The sequence below is a fragment of the Meleagris gallopavo genome, chromosome Z, assembly GCF_000146605.3.
Source record: "Meleagris gallopavo isolate NT-WF06-2002-E0010 breed Aviagen turkey brand Nicholas breeding stock chromosome Z, Turkey_5.1, whole genome shotgun sequence".
Classification (NCBI taxonomy): Eukaryota; Metazoa; Chordata; class Aves; order Galliformes; family Phasianidae; genus Meleagris; species Meleagris gallopavo.
Window position 1 is genome coordinate 17,635,398 of NC_015041.2, and position 25,138 is coordinate 17,660,535.

The 25,138-nt window shown below is 37.8% G+C and overlaps 3 protein-coding genes across 3 annotated transcripts in view; 2 read left to right on the forward strand and 1 right to left on the reverse strand.

Annotated features, from left to right (window-relative positions):
• Nucleotides 1-25,138, forward strand: part of LOC104914906 (zinc finger SWIM domain-containing protein 6-like) — a 537,827-nt gene that overhangs the window by 296,873 nt on the left and 215,816 nt on the right. The window lies entirely within an intron of this gene.
• Nucleotides 1-25,138, forward strand: part of LOC104914911 (zinc finger SWIM domain-containing protein 6-like) — a 490,619-nt gene that overhangs the window by 267,401 nt on the left and 198,080 nt on the right. The window lies entirely within an intron of this gene.
• Nucleotides 1,118-21,875, reverse strand: DEPDC1B (DEP domain containing 1B). The gene is made up of 11 exons (XM_010725453.3): nucleotides 21,755-21,875; nucleotides 20,958-21,223; nucleotides 13,627-13,762; nucleotides 11,299-11,426; nucleotides 10,441-10,571; nucleotides 8,529-8,576; nucleotides 7,976-8,116; nucleotides 5,253-5,419; nucleotides 3,598-3,774; nucleotides 2,815-3,000; nucleotides 1,118-2,508 (listed from the first exon to the last, which is right to left on the reverse strand). The coding sequence occupies exons 1-11, from the start codon at nucleotides 21,800-21,802 to the stop codon at nucleotides 2,347-2,349; spliced, it is 1,590 nt and encodes a 529-aa protein (XP_010723755.1). The 5' UTR covers nucleotides 21,803-21,875; the 3' UTR covers nucleotides 1,118-2,346.

A 25,138-nucleotide genomic window follows, 5' to 3' on the forward strand; every position in this document is an offset into this window, starting at 1 on the left:
GTTGAGAAATACATACGAGCTTGAAGGTAGATATTTAAGATACTGCTCATCTATCTTTATTGAGTTTTCCACCTGATGTGTTTAAAAAGAATGTCAGCTAAGTCTTAATTTAGCTAACCTCTTCAGTAACAACTACTTGTGTAAGCAGAAGAATCTCACAGTTCACAGGAAATAAAGCCGAACTGAATCAAGGTTGTTCAGTCCTGGCAATATCAAGACAATTCTCAGCTTTCATAAAGAAGTTAAACTCCTAAGAAAGTTCATAAGAAAACTGAGGTTTCTATTGATTACATGTTAGGAATAGAGAAACATTTTTATTCTTTACCAAGACCACAGTCTTCTATGTACTATTGTTCTAGTAATCTTCTTTTTCCAGCCTCCATTCAGAAAGGATACCATATTTGCTTTGCATGTGCTCAGTCAGTTCAGTTATAAGACAAGGAAGAGCTGTAATAGCAGCTATAGCTAAATATTTTCTATTTCCAAGATAATTTTTGCCAGCCTTTAAGATTAGACAACAGTTAAAATTCAGTCTTGCAAAACTATGATTTCTGCTGCAGTTCTCTTTCTAAGTCCCCCTGAGGTTTTAGAGAATTTTTTGTGACAGCATTTTTTGGCAGGCGTGGGAATTGTCAACAAATGGATTTGCTTGGTTGTTTTTATTGCAAACAAAAAAGAATTATTTGAAACACGACTGTAATTGACCCACAGAAACAACATGTCTTCAATTGCTACTACTAGAAACTAATGAGTAAACACAAAGTGCTGTGTGAATATGCTATATGAACAGTAGAAATGGATCACTGGGGAAACAATTCAGTGTGACACTAGAAGGCTCATATATAAGTAGTGATATTATTTTCAGTGCCTAATAGAATTCTACCTCTGCTCTGCAGTTAAGAACTGATGTCAGAGATGAATTCGAGTGGGTTTCCTCACTCCTATGAAAAACACTAGCCTTATTAACTCTTAAACGTTATGGATTACTGCTATAACCAAATGTTTACATTATGAGTAGTCAGTCCGAATATACATAAGAATATGCACAATACTATGACAAACATGAGAAGATACATCACTGCCATAGACACAGTAAAAAAAGTTAAGTGGCCTCAGATTACTTTTAATATTAATTTTAATGCGTTCTTAATATTTGAAAAGTGTACATTTAGCACCACATTTACTTATGATTACTGCAATTACAGCAATGATTACTGATAAGAAGCACAAGGGTGAAGACAGACCATGAAAACATGTACTGTTCATAAAAAGCACAATACCTGAGAAACATTCCAGTCTATTAAACCAACAGCCTTACATCTTCAAGCTTATTGACACATTAGGGGGTTAGCAAAGTGAATGCTGCAGATTTGCCAGTATGTTGTTTATTAGAATTTCAGACAAACTGGTTGAGATACCTGCTGCCTTCCCCTCCTGCACAGACTTTGACATTCAGTGACACATGAAAAACTGTTCTTTAAAACTCTGATGGGTAACCTAAAAGTACCACCAGTATCATATCAGTAAATGTCTGCAAACAGTATTTTAATAGATCAAAATTGTTGCTAGAATCAAGTTATACTCCCAGTCAAGTTACATGTACAATAGTTTTCATAATGGAAAACAAATAAAATCACTAAACGTACTCAATACTTCAAAATCAAGTAAATATTTGCATTTCCAGAAGAAATGCAAAGATTCAAATTTTCCTAATAAAATGAGTTCTAGCACACAGCCATCCAAATTTGTAAAGCACTATTTCATAAAAGCTTTTGGAAAAGGCTTTTAAGTCTATATTAAAAAAAGAAATGGCTCTTCAACAACAGTTGACTCTAGTTGTAATGCATCATAAGAATCAAAATTAAGAGTTTTTACAGTTTTATGAAATAAATTTTATATAAGAACAACAGGGCACACAACAGAAAAACAAAATCCAGTGTTACATACTTACTCATGTACTTACAGATTAAGAATTTCTCAAACTACGCATGAACAAATGGCCTAGTTTATACAACAAGAAAAAAATGCTCTTGATTAACTAACAATACATTGCACACAAGTTTTGACCTTGAAATGATGGTCAAACTACAGCAAGTCTGCGTTATCCCCAATGCAAGTTAATCATCATGTTTAAGAACTACCAAAACAGACATTAAAAAAAATCATGATTTACAAAAATACTGATATTGGTTCACATTTCTATGTCCTCAACACTTCTCTATTGATGCTCTCTACAGTCTCCAGTATTTTTTCTGAGCAAATTACATACTGCTCAGACTCCTTTTGTGTAAAATCCATTGAAAATTTGCTTTCACTCAGTTTGCTGGTGTATGACATACAAACTCTTTACATCCGAAAGCTTCTGGTTCTCTGAAATGGTTGAAAAGGCTTTCTTAAAGCCCACATCAGAAGTGGTGGCTTCTGTTTTGATTTTTCTGGAAATAGCACTGCTTCAGTTTCAGGGGTAGGAAATCGTACTCTATACACTTCAGGGTAAGATTTCTGAAACTAGAAAAATAAATCAATTTAAATGAAGAATTCACTCATATTTGGCATTTTAAAATATTAATTGTCATATCCATGAATGGAGCAAGAATATTCCTCCAACACATTCTATATCTCTGTATAGAAAATTAAGTGATGTTTTCCAGTATGGCTTATTCACCACGGCACCTCTCTTCTAAATGATTAAAAGTTATAAATGCCTAAGATTATCTACTGCTTTGAGAGTCATTATTTTCTTAGAGGGTCATAAATGTAAAAATCCATTAAGCTTTTCAAAATTAAATAAACACAAGAGAAATTTTTACTTACTTGTTTGAGCTTTTTCTTCTTGTCTTTCACAGATATTTCTTTATTTGTTGCAATTTCTTCTAATAGAGCTGCCAGCGGTTCCTGAGAGCCTGTTGCCCTTTGGTATTCAAATTCATCTGTGCTGATTTGATGGCAAAACGATGGAGCAGGAAAAGTCACATCAGTGTCAGCTCCAGCATATTTTATCTGGAGAAAGAATAAAAAGAAAAGTTCTTCTCTGCAACAAATTTGGGAAAAAAAACCAAAAACCTCACCAAGCTGACTATCATGTCATTACAGTCATTAAATGTTACTCAAAGTCATTTAACAGAAAAAGAGAAGACCACAAATTCTACCTCCTACCTCTTGCACAAATAGAATGAGTTCTAGTAAGTCAAGAAGCATGAAACAAAGGAAGCCAGTGTAATTCTTGGAAAAATAAATGGCGAAGTACTTCAGTGGAAATCAACAAATGTTGAACTAAGCATGAAAAATATGATATCGGAAAAAGGAAATAAAGTTATGATTAGGTTGAGTAATGCCTTCAAAATATTGCGATCCCATTCCTGGAGAAGATGGAGTTGACCAAGTTGGGAACATGTTTGTCCCTAAGACGTCCAAGATCTGTTTAGTTTCATTTAACTATATAGTTATGATGGAATATCAGTAGCCAAAATAAATTAGCTCTTAATACGCTAGCAGAGACAGACAAAAGTCTAAGATACATCAAACTCAGGAGCAGGAAGCATGACTTTGCTATTGAAGCAGAGTGACACAAGGTTTTTTTTCCCACTAGACACCTACTTGAACTCTTTGGACATGTACAACATGTTCCTCTATAGAAGATTTTAAGGCGGATGGAACACTTAATATCTCCTGATAGTTGTCCATCAGAAAAGATACTAGCTTAGCAGCAAGCAGTTCATCCAAGTCCATTTCATCTTTAGAGCAGAGAATACAACGGGAAAATGCTTGAACCATCTGAGAAAAAAAAAAAAGTTTATTTTTCTATTTATAGAGGAAAAAATAGTCTGTATTAAGACCTTTCCTAAAAGATCTCTTAACAACAAAATACTCACCATACTTCCAAAGCATCATTTGGGAAAAAAAAAAAAAAAAAAAAAGGAATTGTGTACTGTACTGACACTGAACGGACCAAAGATGGCTCTTGCCTCAAACAATCTTATGCTAACCTAAGGCATATAATGGCTGCACTTCATTTTACTCTCAGGATCTTCACAAATAAGCATTTCACTTGGCCTTTCCAGTCAAATAGGGTATAAATCAAAGTTTTTAAAAACAACACAGCAATTGAATAGAAGTTAAGTGGCAGAAGGAAAACTTAATGCCATTGCTTTCTGATCCTTCAAATAAAATTTCAGGTGCAGCTCACTACATGTAACTGAACACTTGAATATGAGACTACAAACTTTCTAGCTGTGTACTAGTCGCTATTAACATTTCTAGCGCAGGAAACAAACAAGGTTTTCTGCTTTGTGACATAGATTACACCACTGAAATAAAACATAATACAAAGTACTTGGATTGTATAGGATTCACTTCAAAAAAATAACATTTACCTTATAATTATGTTATTTTTGTAAAAAATATCATTTTCAGTTAATTAATTATAAGTATCAGTCAATAATTCAATTATTTTAATAAAATATCGTTCATGGTTAATTAAAATCTTCATTGTTACGGAAAGAATTTAGATGTAGACATCCTAGGACTTTCATGGAATGACTGAGCTTTCCAATGCTCTAGTCCTTGCAGAGAACTTGAATGTTAACAAAAAGAAATAGTCAGTAGGAATAGCTAAATTTTGCCTAAAAAAAAAAAACAGTACAAATATGACTGTGATAACATGTCACTGAAAACTGCAATAAATTTATATACATAGCCCTACAAAAATGACATTATCATAAACTAGGGGTTTGTCAAAATATGAATAAAAATGACATATAGAGAAGAATGTTTCTGCAATTAAGTGAAGAACAAAAATGAGTACTGAAATCATTTGGCACGATTTGCTTTTCTTATTGCTAAAAACAGGTAAACAAAAAATTCAGGCATATATTTTTAATTTTAATTGAAACTGGCAGTCTATTTCTCTCACACTTTCTGCAATGATGGAGAACAGAGACCTCATCTTCTGTTATTCTTATTCTATCATTATTATCCACTCAATAGTCAGTCTATTTAAGTCTGCGTAGAAAAAAAATCAGTAGTGATTTAATTTTAAGATGGGGGAAACCTTCAAGTCCTGAGCAAGTTTTGCATTTGCTCACAAGTTCAAAAGCAACTTCTTCAAATTCAGAGATGTTTTTGCATAGTTGGAATAGAAAAAACTATTCATCAAATAAGCAAGCCTTATTTTACGTATGCTCTCCAGTAAGAATCTTATCTGTGCTACTCCAAAAGCCTTGTGAGATCTTTTGCCTTATTAGTATACATACCAAGACTCTGGTCCTCACTGATTCAGAAAGAGGTGGCAAATCCTTGTTAAAGCTAATTCTTGCCATCATTCTCACCAACAGCTGTAGTTTTCTCCGATTTTCTGGTGGCAGCAGGAGACAAGATATTTGAAGAGCTTCTATAGCCTCGCTGTGTTTTTGCAGCAGACCTGGTTTACCATTAAAAAAAAAAATAAAGTAACATAGAAACATTTCTCAATTATCTATTTCCACAGGTATTTTCTAAATATCTTAAGAATCCATCTCCCCAGACTCCTTTTCTGGGAAGGAAGTGTATTCTTCCCAGCTTATCTGTCCTGACTTGCACCTCCTGTACGTTTTCTTTTTGTGTTTGAGTTTGGCCAGCAGTTCCTTGTTCATTCATACAGGTCTCCTAATATTTTTGTCACTTCCTCTGTGCTGGAATACATTGCTCCTGATCTTGGAGGCAACCTTTGAATTAGCATTCTTGAGCCCCTCTTCCCTCTAGGGCTTTGGTCCCACTCTGGTAAGAAGATTCCTGTAGATGCTAAAGTCTGCTCTCCTGGGGTTGAAAGTTTGTTGTGAATCTTTCTGATTCCACTCCACCATTTCAAGGCAACTGCAGCCAAGACTTTCTTGGACCTTCACATTCCCCACAGGCCCCATCTTGTTGGTGAATTACACGGTACATCTCCTCATTGGCTTTTCTATCCTTTGGAGAAGGAAGCAGGTCCAAAGAAAGGCAACAAGGCTTGTGAAGGGCTTGGATAATATGCCCTACAAGGAGCAACTGAAGGAACTGGGGCTGTTTAGTCTGGGGATAAGGGGGCTGAGGAAAGCTCTCTTCCAATATCTGAAAGTTGCTTACAGTGCCTTACAGTTGGTCTCTTCTCACTGGTGACAGGATGAGGGAAAACGACCTCAAGTTGTGTGAGGGTAAGCTTAGGTTGGATATCAGGAAGCACTTCTTTACAGAAAGGGTTGTTAAGCATTGGAATAGGCTCCCCAGGGAGGTGGTTGAGTCGCTACCCCTGGATGTGTTTAAAAACTGTTTAGATGTGGTGCTCAGGGACATGATTTAGCAGTGGGTTGTTAGAGTTAGGGTAGTATGGTTAGGTTGTGGTTGGACTCGATGATCTTTAAGGTCTTTTCCAACCTGAGCAATTGTATGATTTGTTTCAGGAAACTTCAAGAGTGTTCTCCCCCCAGTAGTTACCACAGTGTTTAAAAGCCCCCGGGACTAGGCCTTGTGAAAGTGAAACTATCTGAGTAGAAGCCCTCATCCACATGTTCTTCCTATTCAGACAGTCTACAGTAGATCACCATCATAATGTCATCTGTCCTCGCCCTCCTTTAATCCATAAATTCCATCTGTTCCTCATCTACTTCCAGGCAGAGCTCCACACACTTCAGGTAGTCACTGAGTAGAGTGACTTCACCTCATCTAACTGTCATTCTTAAAGAACCTGTGTCCATCCCATCATGACTCTGTAATACCAATAAGATCATAGACAGGCATACGCAGTTAATTCCTCATTTATTCTCCACGTTATTTGCATGTGCATAGAGTTAGATCCCTTATTTGCTTTCCTAGTACTAGTAAGAACTATTTTTTGTGTACAAAAAGGAGAGTGAGACATCACAACAGGAAGATGTGTTGCCTTCTTGAACTTCTTTTTCTAGCTAAATAGGGAAACTAATAATTGAATCATTAAAAAAGTAAAACAGCGTGGAAAAAACACCTGGGAATACTCTAGTCCAACCATTCTTATCCTTACATAAGTAATTGAAGGTACCTAAATCAAGTATCCCAAGACATCCCATTACAGCTACATGCACCTATTTAGACATCTAAATGCCTGTAACTTGGTGTCCAGAGTAGGCTGCTTAGGCAAAGCTAGAAAGATCTGACAATTTCAAACATATACTGCTGGTATTTTTTAGTAAATTGGCAAAGTATAAAGATAGAAAACAATCTTCTTAAAATCCTTCTTAAAATCCTATACTGTCATGACTTGTTGTATATATTTATTTTTGTTTTTAAGGAAAAATTACATATGGAATATATCTTTTTTGTGAAGTAAGTGACTTCTTTTCACACTTATTTGAAAGAATGCACAATTTCTTTTCACATGTACATAAGTGTTGATACGAATTCCTCATTCACATTTTTACGTCTGGAATACTGTGAAGTGAAATTCAGTCCTGAAACATACTAAATACAATAGAAAAACAAAAAAAAGCATGAAAGAGTAGAAAGAATTTTAAAGATATTGCTAGGAACATTTGTTGCCTCAGAAGAAAAATTCCAAAATGGAACTGTATTCAATTTGAAGTAAGGTAGTGAACTAGATACTAAAAAAATTACAAAAATACTAAATTCCTAAAAAATGTCAGTAACTGGTAGGTCCCTTTACTAGCTGAAGAACTGTTATATAACCTTAGCAGTTATTGAATGTAATTGTTCTGAAATCTTTTTTCAGTTTCAAAGATTATAAAATGCGATGTTGTGCCTCTTAGCAAAGAGGGTCAAAAAACAGCATGCCACAAAGCATGTTTACTTTTAAACCCAGAATTTTTCCCTATTTTTTCTAATTTTTCATATTTTTTATCTCTCTTTGGGCCATCTATTTCTAAGTGGTAAGTTAATTTGTTTTTGTCAACACTTAAAAAGCTATAGCTAAAAATTAAACTTTCTTTAAAGCACAAGAAATACAATTCTTGTTACATCCCAGACCACTTACCTAACACACTAACAAAAACATCAAAAAAATTAAATGTAAGAAGTGGTTCTTTCATCTGGCCAAAGTAGTCCACTATCGTTTTGAAGACATCTCTTTCAAATCCTGAATATGTAGGTTGCTTCAAATCTGAGCAGATGGGCCCTATAAAAAAAAAAAAAAAAAAGAGAGAAAAAGTTAATTTGCAGCTAATCAACTTGATCACTGTTTGCTATTCCAGCCACTACAAGTGTAAATTCATGCAGGAAAGAAGCTTAGATACACTATTAAAAATAGTTTATTTATATTTCTAACAGATCTATTGAAAACAAACATAATTGAGGGAAAAATAGAAAGAGTTTAACCTTAAGATATTTCAGTGAAGTAAACAGCATTGACAGGAGAACATATGCTGACTGACTGATCTTTTTCAACATTATTTTCAAGGCCATTATTAGAAAAAATATTGACTATGAATATCACTGGTATTTGGTGAAATGCTGATGAAGTAGTGAATCATCACGAAGATGATTTTTTTCTTAAGTGACTTTTTAGGTTTTATTCCAAGTTTACTTACAGTTTGCTAGGCATTTCATTGCTGACAATATCCAGTGAGGTAGGTCCTCTGCACAATGGAAAAATAAATTAAAAAAAAAAAAGGAAAAGAATAACTGTGGTGTTTTTTGTTTTTTTTTTTACTACTAAGATCATAGTGAACAAAAGATTCTTAATGAAGTTCCTCTTATAAAGTAGACTGAAAGAAAAACAGATTACTATTTAATATACAGACAAATAACTTCTGTCAGATTACATAGTATATTCAGTGCTTCAGTATCAACCAGTTACAACTACAACTCTTGCAGCTTAATAAGGAAAACTGTATCATATAGTAAATCCTTAATCTGCCTTGTAAAATTTAACCAAACTTATTCAATTTTTTGTAAGAGACTAGTGAATGTGGAAAGTGGTTATTTTGTACTTTAGGTGATGAAAAGCATTTGTACTTTCAGTTTCGTCATTTCTGAAAAGAAGAAAGTAATATCCTGAAGTCTTCCAACTGTCTGGAGAACTAACATGTACACGCTTTAAAGATGTTTACTTTCATAAACCAAATCAGATTCCTACCTGATGTTTCACTTCTCTGCCGATATTGTGGAAAATATGGTTACAATATTAAGTAATCTCTCATATCCTATTTAATGTTTTCCTAGTGAGAAAAGAAGTTTTACATGATGCTTCTTTCAAAATACACTGACTGAAAATGCAAAAATTAAAAGTTCTAAGTCTGTGTTTATATTCTCATCCTTTCTTGTTTTTTTTTACTGTTGCTCTCCTGTAGACACTCCAGGCACAGATAGGCTGACAAAGGCAGCTTTAAAAAATACATCCCTACAATTTTAACTGAAAAATGTCAGTTCCTTCAGCTTTGTTCAACATTGCTGTGATGGTTTCACACTAGTAAGTAGACTAAGCTTCATCACACAGTTCTCATTCCCTCTAAGTCTCCCAAAGGAAGAAAATATGATGAAAAAAATTTGCAAGTTGAGATGGGACAGATCACTCACCAATCACTGTCACAGTCAAAACAGACTCAACGTAAGGGAAAGTAATATCGTGATTTGTTTATTGATAATAACAAACTAAAGCAGTGAAAATGAAAGCAAACTACAAACAGTCCCTCCCCAGTTATATAGAATGGGATACCTAATACCTAGATATAGTTTTGTGTGAGGGCTTCCCAAAGGTTACATTTCTCCAGTAACTTCTCCAGTGTGAGTCAATACCACAGAATCTACTCTTTAGGAGTTAAATGTTCAAGTATGGGTCCTCCGCAGGTGGCAGCTCCAGCACAGGGCCTACTCCAGCAAAGAACTCCATGAACTGCAGCATCTTTCAGGACCCATCTACTGCTGCACCATGGACTCCTCCACAGAATGCAGGTGGGGATATGCTCTGGGCCTGGAGTGCCTCCTGGCCTCTGCCCTCTTCTTACACTAAGCCTGGTGTCTGTAGGATTGTTTCTCCCGTTTCTCTTCTCACTCCCTCTCTCCCACCTGCTGTTATGCAGCATTTTTTCCCCTTTCTTAAATATGATCTCACAGCATGACTCACTGGATCATTCACTGGATCAACTTTGGCTATCACTGGGTCTTTTTTGGAGCCAGGTGGCACTGGCTCTCAGTTGACATGAGGCAATTGCTGGGCTCTTCTTACAGCATCCTCATTGCTGCCAAAGCTTTCCCATGTAATCCTAATACATGCACTAAAGCAGGGATATTAAAATGTGAGTATGGAAAAAAGAAAACTGATTCTTGCTGTTGGGGTGCACAACAATAGTACATTCCATAAAAACTCTAGTTTTTTTAATGTGGATATAAAAGTGTGAAGTTGCTATGTATTTGTATAATTCAGACTTAATGTTGTTTTTCTTTTTTAAAAATAATAAACTACAACTTAAGAAGTTAAACAAAAACTTCTAAAATACTCACTTGATTTGTCTTCTAAAGTGACAATGCCTTGCTTATTGACATTGTATGCATTTTGGACAATATGTTTTGAATTCACAAGCTTTGTATCTATCACTTCATCCAAGCAATCCAAACCCAAGACTTTTTGTAGTCTGTAAAAATACATAAAAATACAATAAATACATAATCCAATTTGCAAGAAAATACATAGCATTAGGAAGATACAGTTCTGAAAGAGGCCCTTTACATTTATTATTTAAATCACAAGCATGCAAAGGAGGATTAGAGCAGACTGACACTATTCTCTGAGCACAGTTTCCTATGTTACACTGCACTAGATCAAGTTTATTACATAGAGATAGTATGCCAGGCTTAGAAGAAAAGATATCATAATGTAAAATTATCTAAAGCATATTTTTGCAGAACAAAAAATTCTTATAAAATAAGGTATTTAGTTTTGCATAAGATATTCCTTATGAAAAATGTAAGGAATTTCTCAAAGACTCCTAGACATAGCTATTTCTTTGCTTATATTAAGTTTTGTACTTTTCATTAAAAGGCTTAATGGTGTCTTACTTCAACATGAATTCTTCAATTTCATAACAGGAGAAGAGAAAAATTCAGGGAAAAATGAGATTAAACAAAACAAAGCCCACACAGTAAAAGGACTTAAATAGTACAAGAGAAAAAAGTCAAAAAGTACTGAAGTTTTCTTGTGAACTAGATCTGCTGATTTCGCAGGATAGTCAGTATCAACATTATGGCAACAATGAAAGGCAAGTGGATGAAGCTAAGAACACTGCCAGGGAAAACAGACAAGATTGTTGACTACCATACAGTTTTACTCTATCAGTTTAGATTACTAACATGCATACTCACCGTGACAAAGTCATTGTTTTCCATATCTCTTCTATATTTTCTTGTGTTAACTCTCTGCGGAAAACAAGCTTGCACGCTGGTACTTCCCCTATAGCTATACTGTGACGCTTGTACCACATTTCAGAATTCTAAAACCATAAGACAAAAAAAAGCAGCACTGCTCATTAGCCAGTGATTTTTCAAATACTTAACAGTGTAACACAAATATATTACAATGCAATAATTTTAAGATGTCTTAAAATCTAGCAAAACCTCCAAGATGCAAGCATTTTTAGCTTTCATATGCGCAGCATCTTTTCTCCGTTATTTAACATCTCCAAAGCTGAAAAATTATGTGAGTAGCCATTAAAATTCACATTAGAAGTCAGTGGTCTAGTACACAGTTCATGTCTTGTTCAGGACCAAAACCAGTTCAAATCGACTACCATACTAAGACTAAACACTCATTTATAGAAAAATTATTGGAAAATTTTTAGATGAGATAAAAACTTTTTTTTGTTCTTGTTCACTGTATGTTGATCATAATTAAATAGTAAACTTATTAGCAAGTTCAAAACAGCAATAAAATGAAAGTACACAGTTACAGATAAAGATACCCACCATACCTAATCTATCATTATAAAAGAGAAATAAAGAGAATACAAGTTCATGTGACTATTATCCTTTACTCAGTCTTCACATTCCAGTTTGGTACTTGAAAATTGTCATCAGTTTGCTGATGTGTGCACATACAATGCAGGTTGTGTTCACAGCATACTTTAAAGCAAAGTTCTGGATCATTCCTAGTTACTGTGCAATGATTTGCACCACAGCAGCCTTAGATTACATTAACAGCATTCCTTGTGATCACAACTAAACCATAAAATGCATTCCAGGAATGCACCTAATCACTCCAACTGCTAACAGTCACATCATGACACTAGGCTGGAGATAGTTTGGAATTTAAAAAAATCCTCTGCAATTAATATCTGGCTTTCCACATCAGTATTTCACTGATCCATGTCTATCAATTCACACATAGCCAATAAGTGCTCTATTTGATGCTGCAGCAATATAAGTTTTGGTTAAATCACCCTAAGTTACCTGTTCACTTCGCCCTTCAATAGAAGCTACAACTTCTATTGTATTTATATTTCTATCTGACAAACAAAAAACAAAAACAAAAAACAAAACAAAACAAAACAACACCTTTCTCCTTTGCACCATTTGCATATTGGCACATCTGAGACAGTTGTACATAGGCAGACATTTGATAACATTTTCCAGTACAGGATGCTTGAATGGAAATTTAGAGCAAACAGCTGGAATCTGTAATACATTAAAACTGCAGCAAGTACTTACTCCGTAACTAAAACACTCTTTTTTTTACTTCCCTTCCGTACTACCTTTTCTTTCCTCCTTATAAATCTTTTACCTACTATTGCAGTTCTAAGGACCATGCCTCCCCACAGAACTTGCTGCACACTAAAAGAACATTTGATTTGTATCTAAACAACTGCATTACAAGTGTGGAATAGCTATTTGCTCAGAACCTCTTAATGTTCAGCAGAACAGTAGGAACTGCTTTTCCAAACAGACTATCATTTACCAAGAAATCCAAGGCAAAAGTCTTGCACTGAACAGCGTTAATAAAAAGGCTAAAATTCTAAAAGAAGTCCCAGCAGTATATAAAAAGGATGAGAACACAATTTAAACAGAAAGAAAGTTTAGAACAAGGGAAACTCAAAAGGCTTAGGCTTTTACAATATAAAATTGGAGACAAGTGACAGATTTTTTTTTAATAATAAAAGCAATATTTTTTCCCAACTTTGTAAAAGTTGTATCAATCCAAATAAGGACAGAGCAGGATGATTCTTCAAGCTCACGAAGGATAACAACTAAAGGAGGACAGCTTCTCCTTCACCACAGTGTAGAAAAGGAAACTGAATCACCAGCAACTTTACAGTATATAGCAAGGAAGTATATTATGCATGTTCTGCAACATGAAGAAGCAGAATAGAAGTTATGTTGTAAGCAACAGTAAAGGAACTATTTTGTCTTGTACGATAAGAAACGCGTCACTTGAAATAGAGCACACTGAGATGCAAATATATTGGCAAATGCATCCATGCTGAACTTAGGATCCTAAGTGCATTACAATCTGTAACAGAAAAAATACTCAAAGCCAAAATCTTTAGCAAATCATTAAGAACAACTTTGCTCCACACAATTAAAAGTATTTTATGTTTAATTCTCTAACCAGGTAATTTGTGGCACAATGAAGAATTCCTGATTGAATTTTGCTTTCCAAATGTGTATAGGTCTGGAGAAATTAACTGGGTATCTTACCATCATGATTGATTTCACAGGAATGCGTTCTTGGGAAGTGCCAGCCTTTGGATCATTCCAATCTGGAAATTTAATGACTTCCTTTCCAAATGAAGGTTTCTTTGGATATGGCTTCAGTGGTGAGGAAGGAGGAAATCTATAATTGGAGAACACTTTTAACTTCACACTATTCCGTATTTACCAAATGAAAACTATGCAAGTAAGCTTTCACATGCACAAGTACAGCAAAAGCCTTGGACATTCACAGAGCACCTTAGTTGCCTAAGATAGGTGTTAAGTAAAAGGTCAAACATCCTAAGATGAGTCATTTGGCCTTTATCTGCTGTTCCAGAATAGCTTAAGCCTTTTGTATATCCTATGATGGAACTGAAAGCCTTGGGTACTCCGAAAGCCTTGATACTCTAGTGTATCTCAAATAGCACCACTTGACTGTTCTTTAGAAGGTGGGTTTCTGCTGAAAAAGCTGTAGGTAGGTTTTTCCCCATGTATGCAACTGCTAGCATGCATCTCCTAAAGCAAAGATACATAATTAAGTCACATGACTAACATTTGCATTTAATTAGCATGCATACTAATCAATGACTGCATAAAGTTCTGTCCACATTACCATATTCTTCTTGTCTACATCCTTTCTATACGAAGATCATATCTTGCAATTTGGAGTCTTTTCCAACTGGTTGTGAAGGAAACTTTCACCTTTTAACGCATTTCAAGAAGTGCCTTGAAGAAATTGGCAGAAATAAACCCTAAGCTAGACCTTATAGGTACTGGAAAACAAACAATCCTCACCTAGCTGGGAGCGTATATAAAGAAATTAATGACAGCACATTAGAAATAAGTCTGTTTGATGATAATCTTCCATCAATCTGGCTCAGATCAAATCTCATTTACCCACACTCCCAAGTTTTAGATGCTAAGATTCCTGATGCTCTAAGAAATTGCTTTTACCTCCCTCATCCCCCTAATCAGCATGTGAAGGACAGCTTTATGCCTAAGCAACAAGAGAACTTGTACACGAATAGATATCACACAATCATATCCTGCCAGAAAGCTTCTCATGCTCAAGATGTCTCAGGTTCTCTAAAATCTTAGTCACCTTTTCAATCCCAACATCTAATTAGCTTTCACATTAATTTTATTTTCTAGTTTTATTGGGTTAAGCATCTTATTTTTCTTTTGTTAAACATCTTATTTTTCTTTTGTTTTACAATATTCTCAGTAGTTTCCTATTTCCCCTCCAGCTCATCCTAACATCTAAATCTGTCACTTAATTTCCTCAACCAGGAAAGGAGCTCTTGAAACCAGAAAAAGTGGGTACATTCCCCTCTTTTCAAATAACATGTCAGGATTTTATGACCTTTTTTTAATTGGTATAGCAGATAGATCTAGAGAAACTCCATAACGTAGCATTAACAGCAAGATTCAGATAGTCAAGCTTTTGGACGGACAGTGAAACAAAAATAACCCAAGAATTAGATTGAAACTGGGAAGCATTCCAAAGTTGATATGTCAAGATTTACACTGTTTTCTACAAGTAGCACTACTTCTAGCAGTTTAGACAAGCAGGTAGCAAAGATAACTTTTTGTGTCAATTAACCTTGAATTAATGGTATAACAAATGTCACAGATGAATTCCCAGACATCTGAAAGCAACGGGAAGACTGAAGGCAAACACTTGAAAGGAATTAAGAAGTTGTCATGCAAGAAGACAGCAAGGTGGCTGTCCAGCTGAAGTAAGTGCCTCTACACCAACACATGCAGGTTGGGAAACAAACAGGAGATAGAAGCCACCAGTGGCTTCTGGAAAACCATTATGTAGTTGCCACCACTGAAACCTGGTGGGATGATTCCCATGACTGGAGTGTAGCTGTTGACAACTAAATGCTGTTGAGGAAAGACAGGTAAGGAAGGAAGTGAGGAGGCATTTCCCTCTACATCAAGGAATAAATAGCGTGTGAAGAGATGCCCCTGAAAAACAGCCATGAGCAAGTTAAAAGCTTACAGGTGAGAGACAGACAACAAAAGCCTTGTGGTTGGTGTCTACTGCAGGACACTTGATCAAGCAGAGCCTGTTGGCAAAGCCTTCTTTCTCCTGCTACAGGAGATACCATAATCTCAGATTCTCCCTGACATCTGCTGGAAAAGTAGCACAGCGAGCTGCAGGTACTTGGAGGTTCCTGGATTACATCAAGGGTAACTTCCTGAGCAAAGTAATAGACAGCCCCACAGGGGGATGCAATACTGGACCTGTTGTTCACTAACATGACTGGAGTCTGCCTGGGCTTCAGTGATAATGCAGTGGTAGAGTTCATACACTCTTGAGGGATACTGGATAGGCAGAGATTAAAATCAGAAAGCTTAATATCAGGAGAGCCAAATTCCAGCTCTTCAGGAAGTTAGACAACAAAACTGCAATGGAAATAGCCCTCAATGACAAGGAGCAGAACAGAGCTGACAGACGTTTAAGGAAGATTTCCTTAGTGCTCAAGAGCTCTTCATCCCCACGTGAAGGAAGCTATGGAAAAGGAAGGCATGAGACAGTCATGGCTGAACCAGGGAACTTGTTCTTCAAACTGGAGAGCAAGAAGAAAATGCACAGGCAGTGAAAGCAAGGACAGGTAACCTGAGAGGAGTATAGAGATACTGCTAGGATGAGTAGGGATGGGATTAGGAAGGTCAAAGCCCAACCAGAACTGGGGTTGGCAAAGGGTGAAAAGAAGAATAAGAAAGGGTTCTGCAGGTACATCAACCAGAAAAGTACAGTGACAACAAAGATAGGCTGGTAAAAACAATAAGGAAAAGACACATACTTAACATCTTTGCTCAGCCTTCACTAGCTGGTGCTCTACAGACAGCCCTCAAGCATTTATTCAGAAGGTGGAAATTGGCTGAGCAGTGCCCATTCTGCTGTAAGCAAAGATCAGGTTTGTGATCATCTGAGGAACCTGAACATCCGTAAGTCTATGGGTTCCAATGAGATGCATTACAGAGTCCTGGGGGAATTGGTTGACATAGCCACCAAACCACTCTCAATGGTATTTGAAAAGTCATGGTACTCAGATGAAGTCCCTGGTGACTGGAGAAAAGGCAATGTCACACCCACTTTTAAGAAAAGTAGAAAGGATGATCCAGGGAGCTATTGACATGTTTGCCACACCTCAGTGCTCGGTAAGATCACGGAGCAGATGCTCTTGAAAGCTATGCTAAGACATATAGAAGAAAGAAAGGAGATGCAGAATAACCAGCATGTCTTCACCAAGTGCAGGTTCTGCCTTATCAAGCTTGTCACTTTTTAAGATAGCATAACTTTGTCAGTGGACAAGGGAAGAGCCACTAGTGCCATATATCTGGACTTAGTAAGACCCTTATCACAGTACCCCATAGTATCTTTCTCTTCAAGTGGAAACATATGGATTTGATGGGTGGATTGTTCTACAGATGAGGAGCTGGTTGCAAGACCATAGCCACAGAGTAGTTAGTAGTCAGTGGCTCAATGTCCAGGTGGAAATAAGTGATAAGCAGTGACTCTTAGGCACCTGTATCGCGACCACAGCTCTTAAACAACTTCATCAATTACATCAGCAGCAGGATTAAGTGATACCTCAGCAAGTTTGGAGACAACACAAAGCTGCGTCTTGCAGTTGACATGCCTGAGGAATCATAGAATGCCCTGGGTTGAAAAGGACCTCAAAGATCATTGAGTTTCAACCCCCCAGCTATATGCAGGGTCACCAACCACCAGACCAGGCTGCCCAGAGTCACATCTAACCTGACCTTGAGTGCCTCCAGGGATGGGGCATCCACAACCTCTTTGGGCAACCTGTTCCAGTGTGTCACCACCCTCTGGGTGAAAAACTTCCTCTTAATATCTAACCTAAACCTCTCCTGTCTCAGTTTAAGATCATAAAGAAATGAGGTGCTATTCAGAGACGTAGATAGACTAAAGCAGTGGATCCAGGTGAACTTCACAAGGTCCAACAAAGCCAAGTGCAAAGCCTTGCACCTGGGTCATGGCAATTTCCATTTGCCAGTACAATCTAAGGGACAACAGGGTGCAGCACATCCCTGCTAAAAGGCAGGTTTTGGTGGCTGTTAAGATGGACAAGTGCTCTCAAAGTCTAGGAAGCCAATTGTATTCCAGGCTGCATCAAAAGAAGTGTGACCATCAGGGTGAGGAAGATGCTCCTACCCCTCTGCTCTGCACTGGTGAGGCCTCGCCTGGAATACTGCATCCAGATGTAGAGACATCAGTACGGGAGAGACCTGTTGGAGCACATTCAGAGGAGGACCGCAAAAATAATCCAAAAGATGAAACACCTCCTCTACAAGGACAGGCTGAGTGAGCTGGAGCTGTTCAGCTTGGAGAAGAAAAGGCTGCAAGGTGACCTGATCACAGACTTTCAGCATCTAGGGCTTTCAAAGGAAAGGAGATTCTTCAGCAGTCTGTTTTGAAGGGATGAGGGGAAATGATTTCACACTGAAAAAGGGATATTTAGACTGAATATAAGGAAGAAGGGGGTTTTTTTTGTTGGTGATGGTTTTTTGTTTGTTTGTATTTTATATAAGAGTAGCATGGCACTGGAACAGATTGCACAGAGAGATGGTAGAAGCCTCATTCCTGACAAAAAACAAGGTCAGGTTCAACCAGGCTCAGAGCAACCTGATCTGTAGGTGTCCCTGTTCATTGCAGGGAGCTGGACTAGATGACCCTTTTAGGGACCCTTCCAATTCAAAAGGTCCTATGATTCTATACTAGTAGTGCACATGCCCTTTTAATGCAATTACTCAGATTCCAAGAAGCATAAAGCCTGAAAGCTTCCAAAATTGGAACATATCATTTACTGTTTTAGACTACATTTAGCCATTAAGTCAGGACTCACCGACACAGTCATCACTCTTTTGCAGAAAGCATACTATTTTTCACATAACTACCTTGGTTTCCAGTGACAACTCTGCATCATAGTATATAGTTGCAGTTACAGTCCATTAACATGGAAATCAACAGGCAAGATATGAAGTCAAGATTTCCAGTGTAAGTATTATCAATGGAAGTAAAAGCTACTTGCATTTCAATTTATATTAGGATTCTAAGACATGTATCTAAAAAATTAACTTTAGTGAAGTCCACCAGAGGGAGCTGCCAGGACATTAAATATGTGAGCAAAGGCAGGCCAGAAAACTAATGTTTATATATATGCAAAAAAAGGAAATAACAAATATTACAATTCTGTAATGTGCTACCATTTCTACACCAAAAGTTGCTTTAATGCAAGCATTCCACAGTTCTTCAAAAGTATTTTGTAAAATCTGCACCTTGCACCCTCCCCTCTCATCTTTTCCTGTTTCTTCAAAATCCCTCTTTCCTCTGCATTGCTCCTGAAATACATACATGAAATCATCTCTAAAACCAAGTACATAGCCTTTCTATTCCAATCATTAACATAACCCTAGAAACATCAAGCTAGGAGTACACTGATATGATTATTGTCTTCTGTCACTCTCAGCATATTTTTATGCCAGCATCCTCTAATAGTCTTCCCAACAGAAGGTGATTTTCAGCAGTACAAACCAGCTCATACCACATCATTCCATTATACTTAACCTTTGGCTCCAGTTTAAAGTGAAGATGCAAGAGCCCATCAACTTGTTGAATCACTGGGTAGTTCATGGGGGAAGATATCAGTATCCTCCCACCCCACACAGCAGCCATAAGCAGATGGCCAGAAAAGAGTTTAAGAACAGGACAACACATTAAACTTCTCAGAATTCTTTCCCAGGCAATTCTTTCCTTTCCTTTTACAAGACCCTGGGTCCTTAGAATTTGACATTTCCTTGATTAATGATTACATGAAATCTCCCCAAGGGATTTGGAGAACATATTCAATTTTTATTCCTCCTAATTTATTCAAAGTTTCTCCTACAAAGGTTGATTAAAATTGGTTCAAATATTTAATTTACTTGGCTGAGAAGTTATAACACTCAGGTATAGGTTTTTTGTTTTTTGTTTTTGCTTTTTCTTCAGAATATTAAGCCAAGAACTTACGGCCACTAACTGAAAGATGTCATGCAGCAGTAAAGAAATTTGAGTCAGAATTAATTTGTTAATTGAATCGATCACAAATCCAACTGATTTTAAATCATCTGCACAAGTTTGTAAACAAAAAATTGGTTATTTTATGAGAAAAATATTTCAGCTGTATTCTGTTTATAACAACAGAGAAAGAATTACATAATACATATCTTTTACCATTAAAGTATTCTAAGTTAACAGAGAAAATGAGCAGTAGTGAAAAGTAGCACTTAGAGCATAGTTGTATGGATAAGAGAGCGGAAAAAAAAGCTAAGACAGTTTAGAGGCTATGAAAGACAATACAGCAAAATAAAAAAACTAACTTCACACCAAGTGGAAATTCAATACTACACTTGTAATGATTTCTGAATATTTTCCATGGAAAAATAAAAATACGAAAAAAATGCTTTATGAGAAAGACTCACAAGCAGAAATGTAACATTACTGCTTCCATTTCTTCAATAGAAGACTCATCACAATTTAAGTTACAAATTCATGCTAAAGATAATGTTTACTTCTACATTATTAAACAGGACAATATAAGAATGTAAGAATTTGGTACCCGCAACTTCTTGATACCAAAGCCTTAACTGTTGCCACAGGTGGTGAAAGAACCCCTCTAAACACGCTAAGCTTTTGACTCAAATAGATTAGTTTATCTCTGTTAAAAAAGTACAAGTTCAGAGACAAAGATAAACAATTATCTCTGATGTAAATAAGAATTTCTTTCTTTCAGGAGACTTTCTTAACTGGAGAATATATCTATCGATGATCCAAGGCGTAAAGAAAAGCGTGTTGCAGATGACATTTAAATTCAGATGGCCCCTCTTCTCTGAGAAGGAATGGAAATATCATCCAAGGCACATGAGGTGGAATCGGGGAAGGAGAATTGGAGCTGGATGCTCAGTATCCTACCCACTTTCATCAGCACTTTTCAATACACTTTCAGCTACTGACAAGCCTGATGTCTATCAACAGCATAAAGACTCTGCCACCTTGTAAAATCTATGAAAGACTTTGTATTTATGGCATGAAATCAAGTAAAGTATTCCAATAAAAATATATTGGGAAAAAAAAAAAAAATCAAGCATTAAGTCCTGCCACTTGACACCACTAGGAAAAAGTGTCTTTAACAGAAAGGAAAACAGACACACTGATACCTCTGCAACAGCATTTTTCAGAAATGTATGCAAGACTTATACATAAAAGCTATTGTTTTCATAAAACCTACATTTTCCACAGTTACAATACATAGCTTTACCTATACAAATGGCCATCATCTTGAAAGTCCTCTTTGCCCCATCTTCCTTTAATATCTTCAATAACATGATTTTTCAGGAACTTTTTAAGCAGCTTAACCGTTTGACTGCGAGTCACCTCTGGGCCAAAGTTTTGGTTAGAGCCAAGTAGTTCGTGCAAACAGTCCACTGCCTCTGAGGCTTTGAAGCAACGCTCATAGCTTTTGAAGCGGCATCGATGCTTCCGTAGAGGCATTCCAGCACGGAAGAGTTCAATTATCTCATTCCACTAGGAAGGAAACACAAATCAAACCGTTATGGGAGTTCTTCCATAGGAAATGCTTTAGTTACACAAAACGCAGATTTGGTTAGATTTCGTTCACCTGTGCAACAAGCTCACTGAAACTCGAACTTTCATTTAAACTTTGGAGATGTGAGAACGGACACACGAACACGGCAACCAGGACACCCGCAGCCCTCTGCTCCCGACCCCTCAGCGGCCCCAGGGGAAGTTCGGCCGCCCCTCGGCTGTTAGTGAGAAGGAGGACCGGACCACGGCTGCCTTCCGCAGGGCCGATCGCCCCGCACAGACTCACCTCAGGTAACACCAGCACCTGGATGGCACGTATCTGAGCGCGCCTAAGGTCCCGGCCGCCGGGTAAGGCTGCCCGGACAGGCCCAGGGCCGCAGCGTTCGGCCCTCAAAGGCTCAGCTCTACGGAACAGCTCTAGGGAGAAGCTTCCCCCGGGACTAAGTAAGGGTGCACAGGGCTCCAAGCAGGAGAGTTCTGACCAGCCCGACCCAGTGGGCACTCACTCACCAGCCGGGTGGCGCGGTATGGCCCGGGCCCGACGAGCCCCGGCTCCATGGATGCGGCCAGGCCTCCCCGTCTCCACGGAAACCAGCAGCCGCACGCGCAGCGCCCGCCGACAGTTTGAATCGGAGCCCGCGAGGCGTCGCCTTCGCCCATTGGGCGTCAATCGCAGCACGTGACGGGCCCGTCGACGTTTTTGATTGGTGGAGGGAACACCTGTCCCGCCCCCGGCACTACGCTCTTGGAACGGGGAGTGTCGCTGCCCTCTTCTTCCAGCAGTCGGGGCGGAGGGGCGGGCGGAGCGAGGTGGGGTAGGGCCGTGCGGGTCTCGGCTCGGCTCTGTCACGCCCCGCTGCCAGCCCGCCCTTTTCCCGGTACGGGCAGAGCGGAAAGCTCCCTCCCTCGGGTCCAACGGCTGAGCTACCCAGAGGGAGTGAAGAATGGCGGTCGTTGGGCAGTGCAGCGCAACGCCTGCTTCCCGTTGCGCACAGCGGAGGGACACTTGGGCTTCCCAGAAGATAGATGGCTAAATTTTTAAAACTAGCGTTAAGTACGCGTTCCCTGTGATTCCTGCTAGGGCAGAGCATGAATGGTTTGAGAGAGGGGTCGAGGTTTGAGGCTGGAAAACAAACACTAGCCAAGAAGATGGATTGACAGCTGCCTTTGCAAAGAATGGTGAATCACCACGGTGACTTCACGAATTCACAGAAAACGAATAATAATAAAATACAGGCTCAATTCCTCAGGAGTAAGAAGTGGTATTTGTTTCTCTCCTGTCATAAGCCTAAGGGACACAGAGTCTCAACCCTCCTCCCCTCATTACCATCACATGTTCACTGTTTGTGAAATGGTTCCAGTAGCACTCAGGTCTGACATACAATGCTACACAATCATTAGGTAGGAAAAAAGCTTAACTGCCCACGTGCAGACTGTATGATTCTCACAGGCAACAACCCAGGATGGGATTAATAGCATTAATGTTGTTAGTTAGGGTACTATGGTTAGGTCATGGTTGGACTTGATGATCTTTAAGGTCTCTTCCAACCTGAGTGATTCTATGATTTTGGAGTGAAGCACTTAAGATAATTGTTCTGTACGCAGCCCTCGATTGTATACCCATACAACACACAGGAACAAAAACAGTCTGTAAGGAATTACATAGCTGGACTCCGAAGTGGCCCTCCCAGACAGCCTGTGGACTGATCAGCATCTCCTGCTTAATTAAATCTTGATCCCCAGCAACTGGCTGCAGAGGCAGTTGGCTGCTGCACAACTGCTGGACTTGGGAGACTCCTTAAAGGAGTCTAGAGATGCTCAGTTTTGAGCTCAATTTTGGCCATGCATTGTCACAGCTTCAGTGTGTGGAAAAAAAATCAGATATTGGTCTAAGTTGCAGACCAACAAAATAGCGCACAGCCCCTCACACTCAGCTGTAGGCCACATTCCACCTAAACTGTCACTGTTCTCTTACTTCTGGTAAAACTTCCAACTAGTTCTGATCCCTGCACGTTTATGCATTTATACCACTTTGGTGGGAGCAATAACAGCAAAGTGGGCAGCCAAAACTATGAGTTCCTCAAGAACTGAAGTTACCTACAAGACTACAGAGAACTCTTTCTTCATCAGTACTTATTTAACACATTATTATACAACACAAGGTCCCAGTTCTGAGGAGATAACCCCCTATTTTGGAAGCCAAGGGCACACACAGTCTGGCACGATTTGAAACTTGGTGTCAGTGATGGCGTTTCCCCACTCAACACTTTGGCTGGTATGAGTTTGTGCAGAATCTCCATCCATGCTCTGCCACAGAAATCAAACTCAGCACTAAGGATTCGAGGATTAAGCACCTAAATGAAGGTCATGATATCACACACCAACCAAATCCTAATCTAACTACAATCTGCCATGAGAGTTGATAGCTGCAGAGAATAAGTCATGAAAAGGTAAAATATAAATTATTTTTATTTGTTTTATAAAGAAGATTCATATGCAATTTTGTAAGAAATTATTCGCAACGTGTCCAAGATAAAGTTTAAACTCTTTTCGTATTAACAGTACATCAATGTTGCTATCCCCATAAAAGTATCTAGGTTACAAAACTTATTTTCTTGGAATTGTACAACAGGGAGGCAATTAAAACTTGCACCAATGTTTTGTGTATTTGAAAATTCCACAGATCAGATAAAGCACAAAGCAAAAACAAAAAAAAGCTTTTTTTTTTGTTAGCAGTGATCATGATAGACAACAGTACACTTAAAGGTGTTTAAATTAATGTTACCTTTATCTCCTCATTTACAGGTCTGTTGCATGAGTCATTTCCTTAATGAACTCATATACTACAAATGCAACTTGAATACAAATAGCAATGTCCTTTAATTTCTGTGTATGTGTGGCTCTAACAACCTGCCTATCCATGCAAAACACCATACCAGTTAATCCCATATCTGGACTGAACCACCTCTACCTACCCTACCCTCAGGAATTCAGAAAATGGCTCACATCTGTTTTCCTATAGTCTGAGGGAACAGAGACCTTAGTAACCAGTCCTATTAATACAGAAACATTAACCTTGAGATGTTAAGCACAAACAATAGTAACAAAAAACAGTGATAAAACTCCATAAAGACTTCCAAGGGAGGTATTTTTATAGATAATAAGAATGGAAGAAAACATAGCATATTACAGTCATGGTAGTTGACATTCAGATTTCAATCAAAAATCAGTTTCTTTCAAACTTATGTGAGGACTAAGATTTTTTATTACTTCATTACAGGACTTCCTCCTCCCTACAGTGTAGCCTACCTATATCAAAATATATTCCTAGACACAATGACTAATAAGAATATAGTAACACTATGGTGAATAAATCAGTAGTTTCTTTTGATCATTACACTGCAAGACAGTTTAGATAATCCCCGTATTAGTAGTTTTCCTACATCTTGAATAATGTTTAAATGAGTAAAAGTTTCCTACATGAAATGAATTCTCAGTAAAAGAAAGTATATCCAAAATTCTCCATTCAAATTAAGTGCCACATTTTAACAGATTAACATACATTCCTTTCTTTAAAGTAATACAGTTTGTACGTAGATTTTTTTTATGTATTAGCTATACTCATAATATGCTTTAGGTTCAAGGATGATATTTATTGATTTCTTTTAATAAATTGCGGCTGTCTCAACAAGTTGTAACCGCTAAAGTGATGTAATTTTTCCCTTAATGTTCAAAGTACTTTGTACTTGTCATACACATTTTAATTTTCTCATCAAATACATTTATTTTCCTGCATCTTCTAGATAGATTTCATCTATCTATTCATTTCTTGCAGGGAAGACAGGGAAGAGCAAATTGTTGGGAAAAAAAAGCCTTTCTCCTTCCCCCACTTTT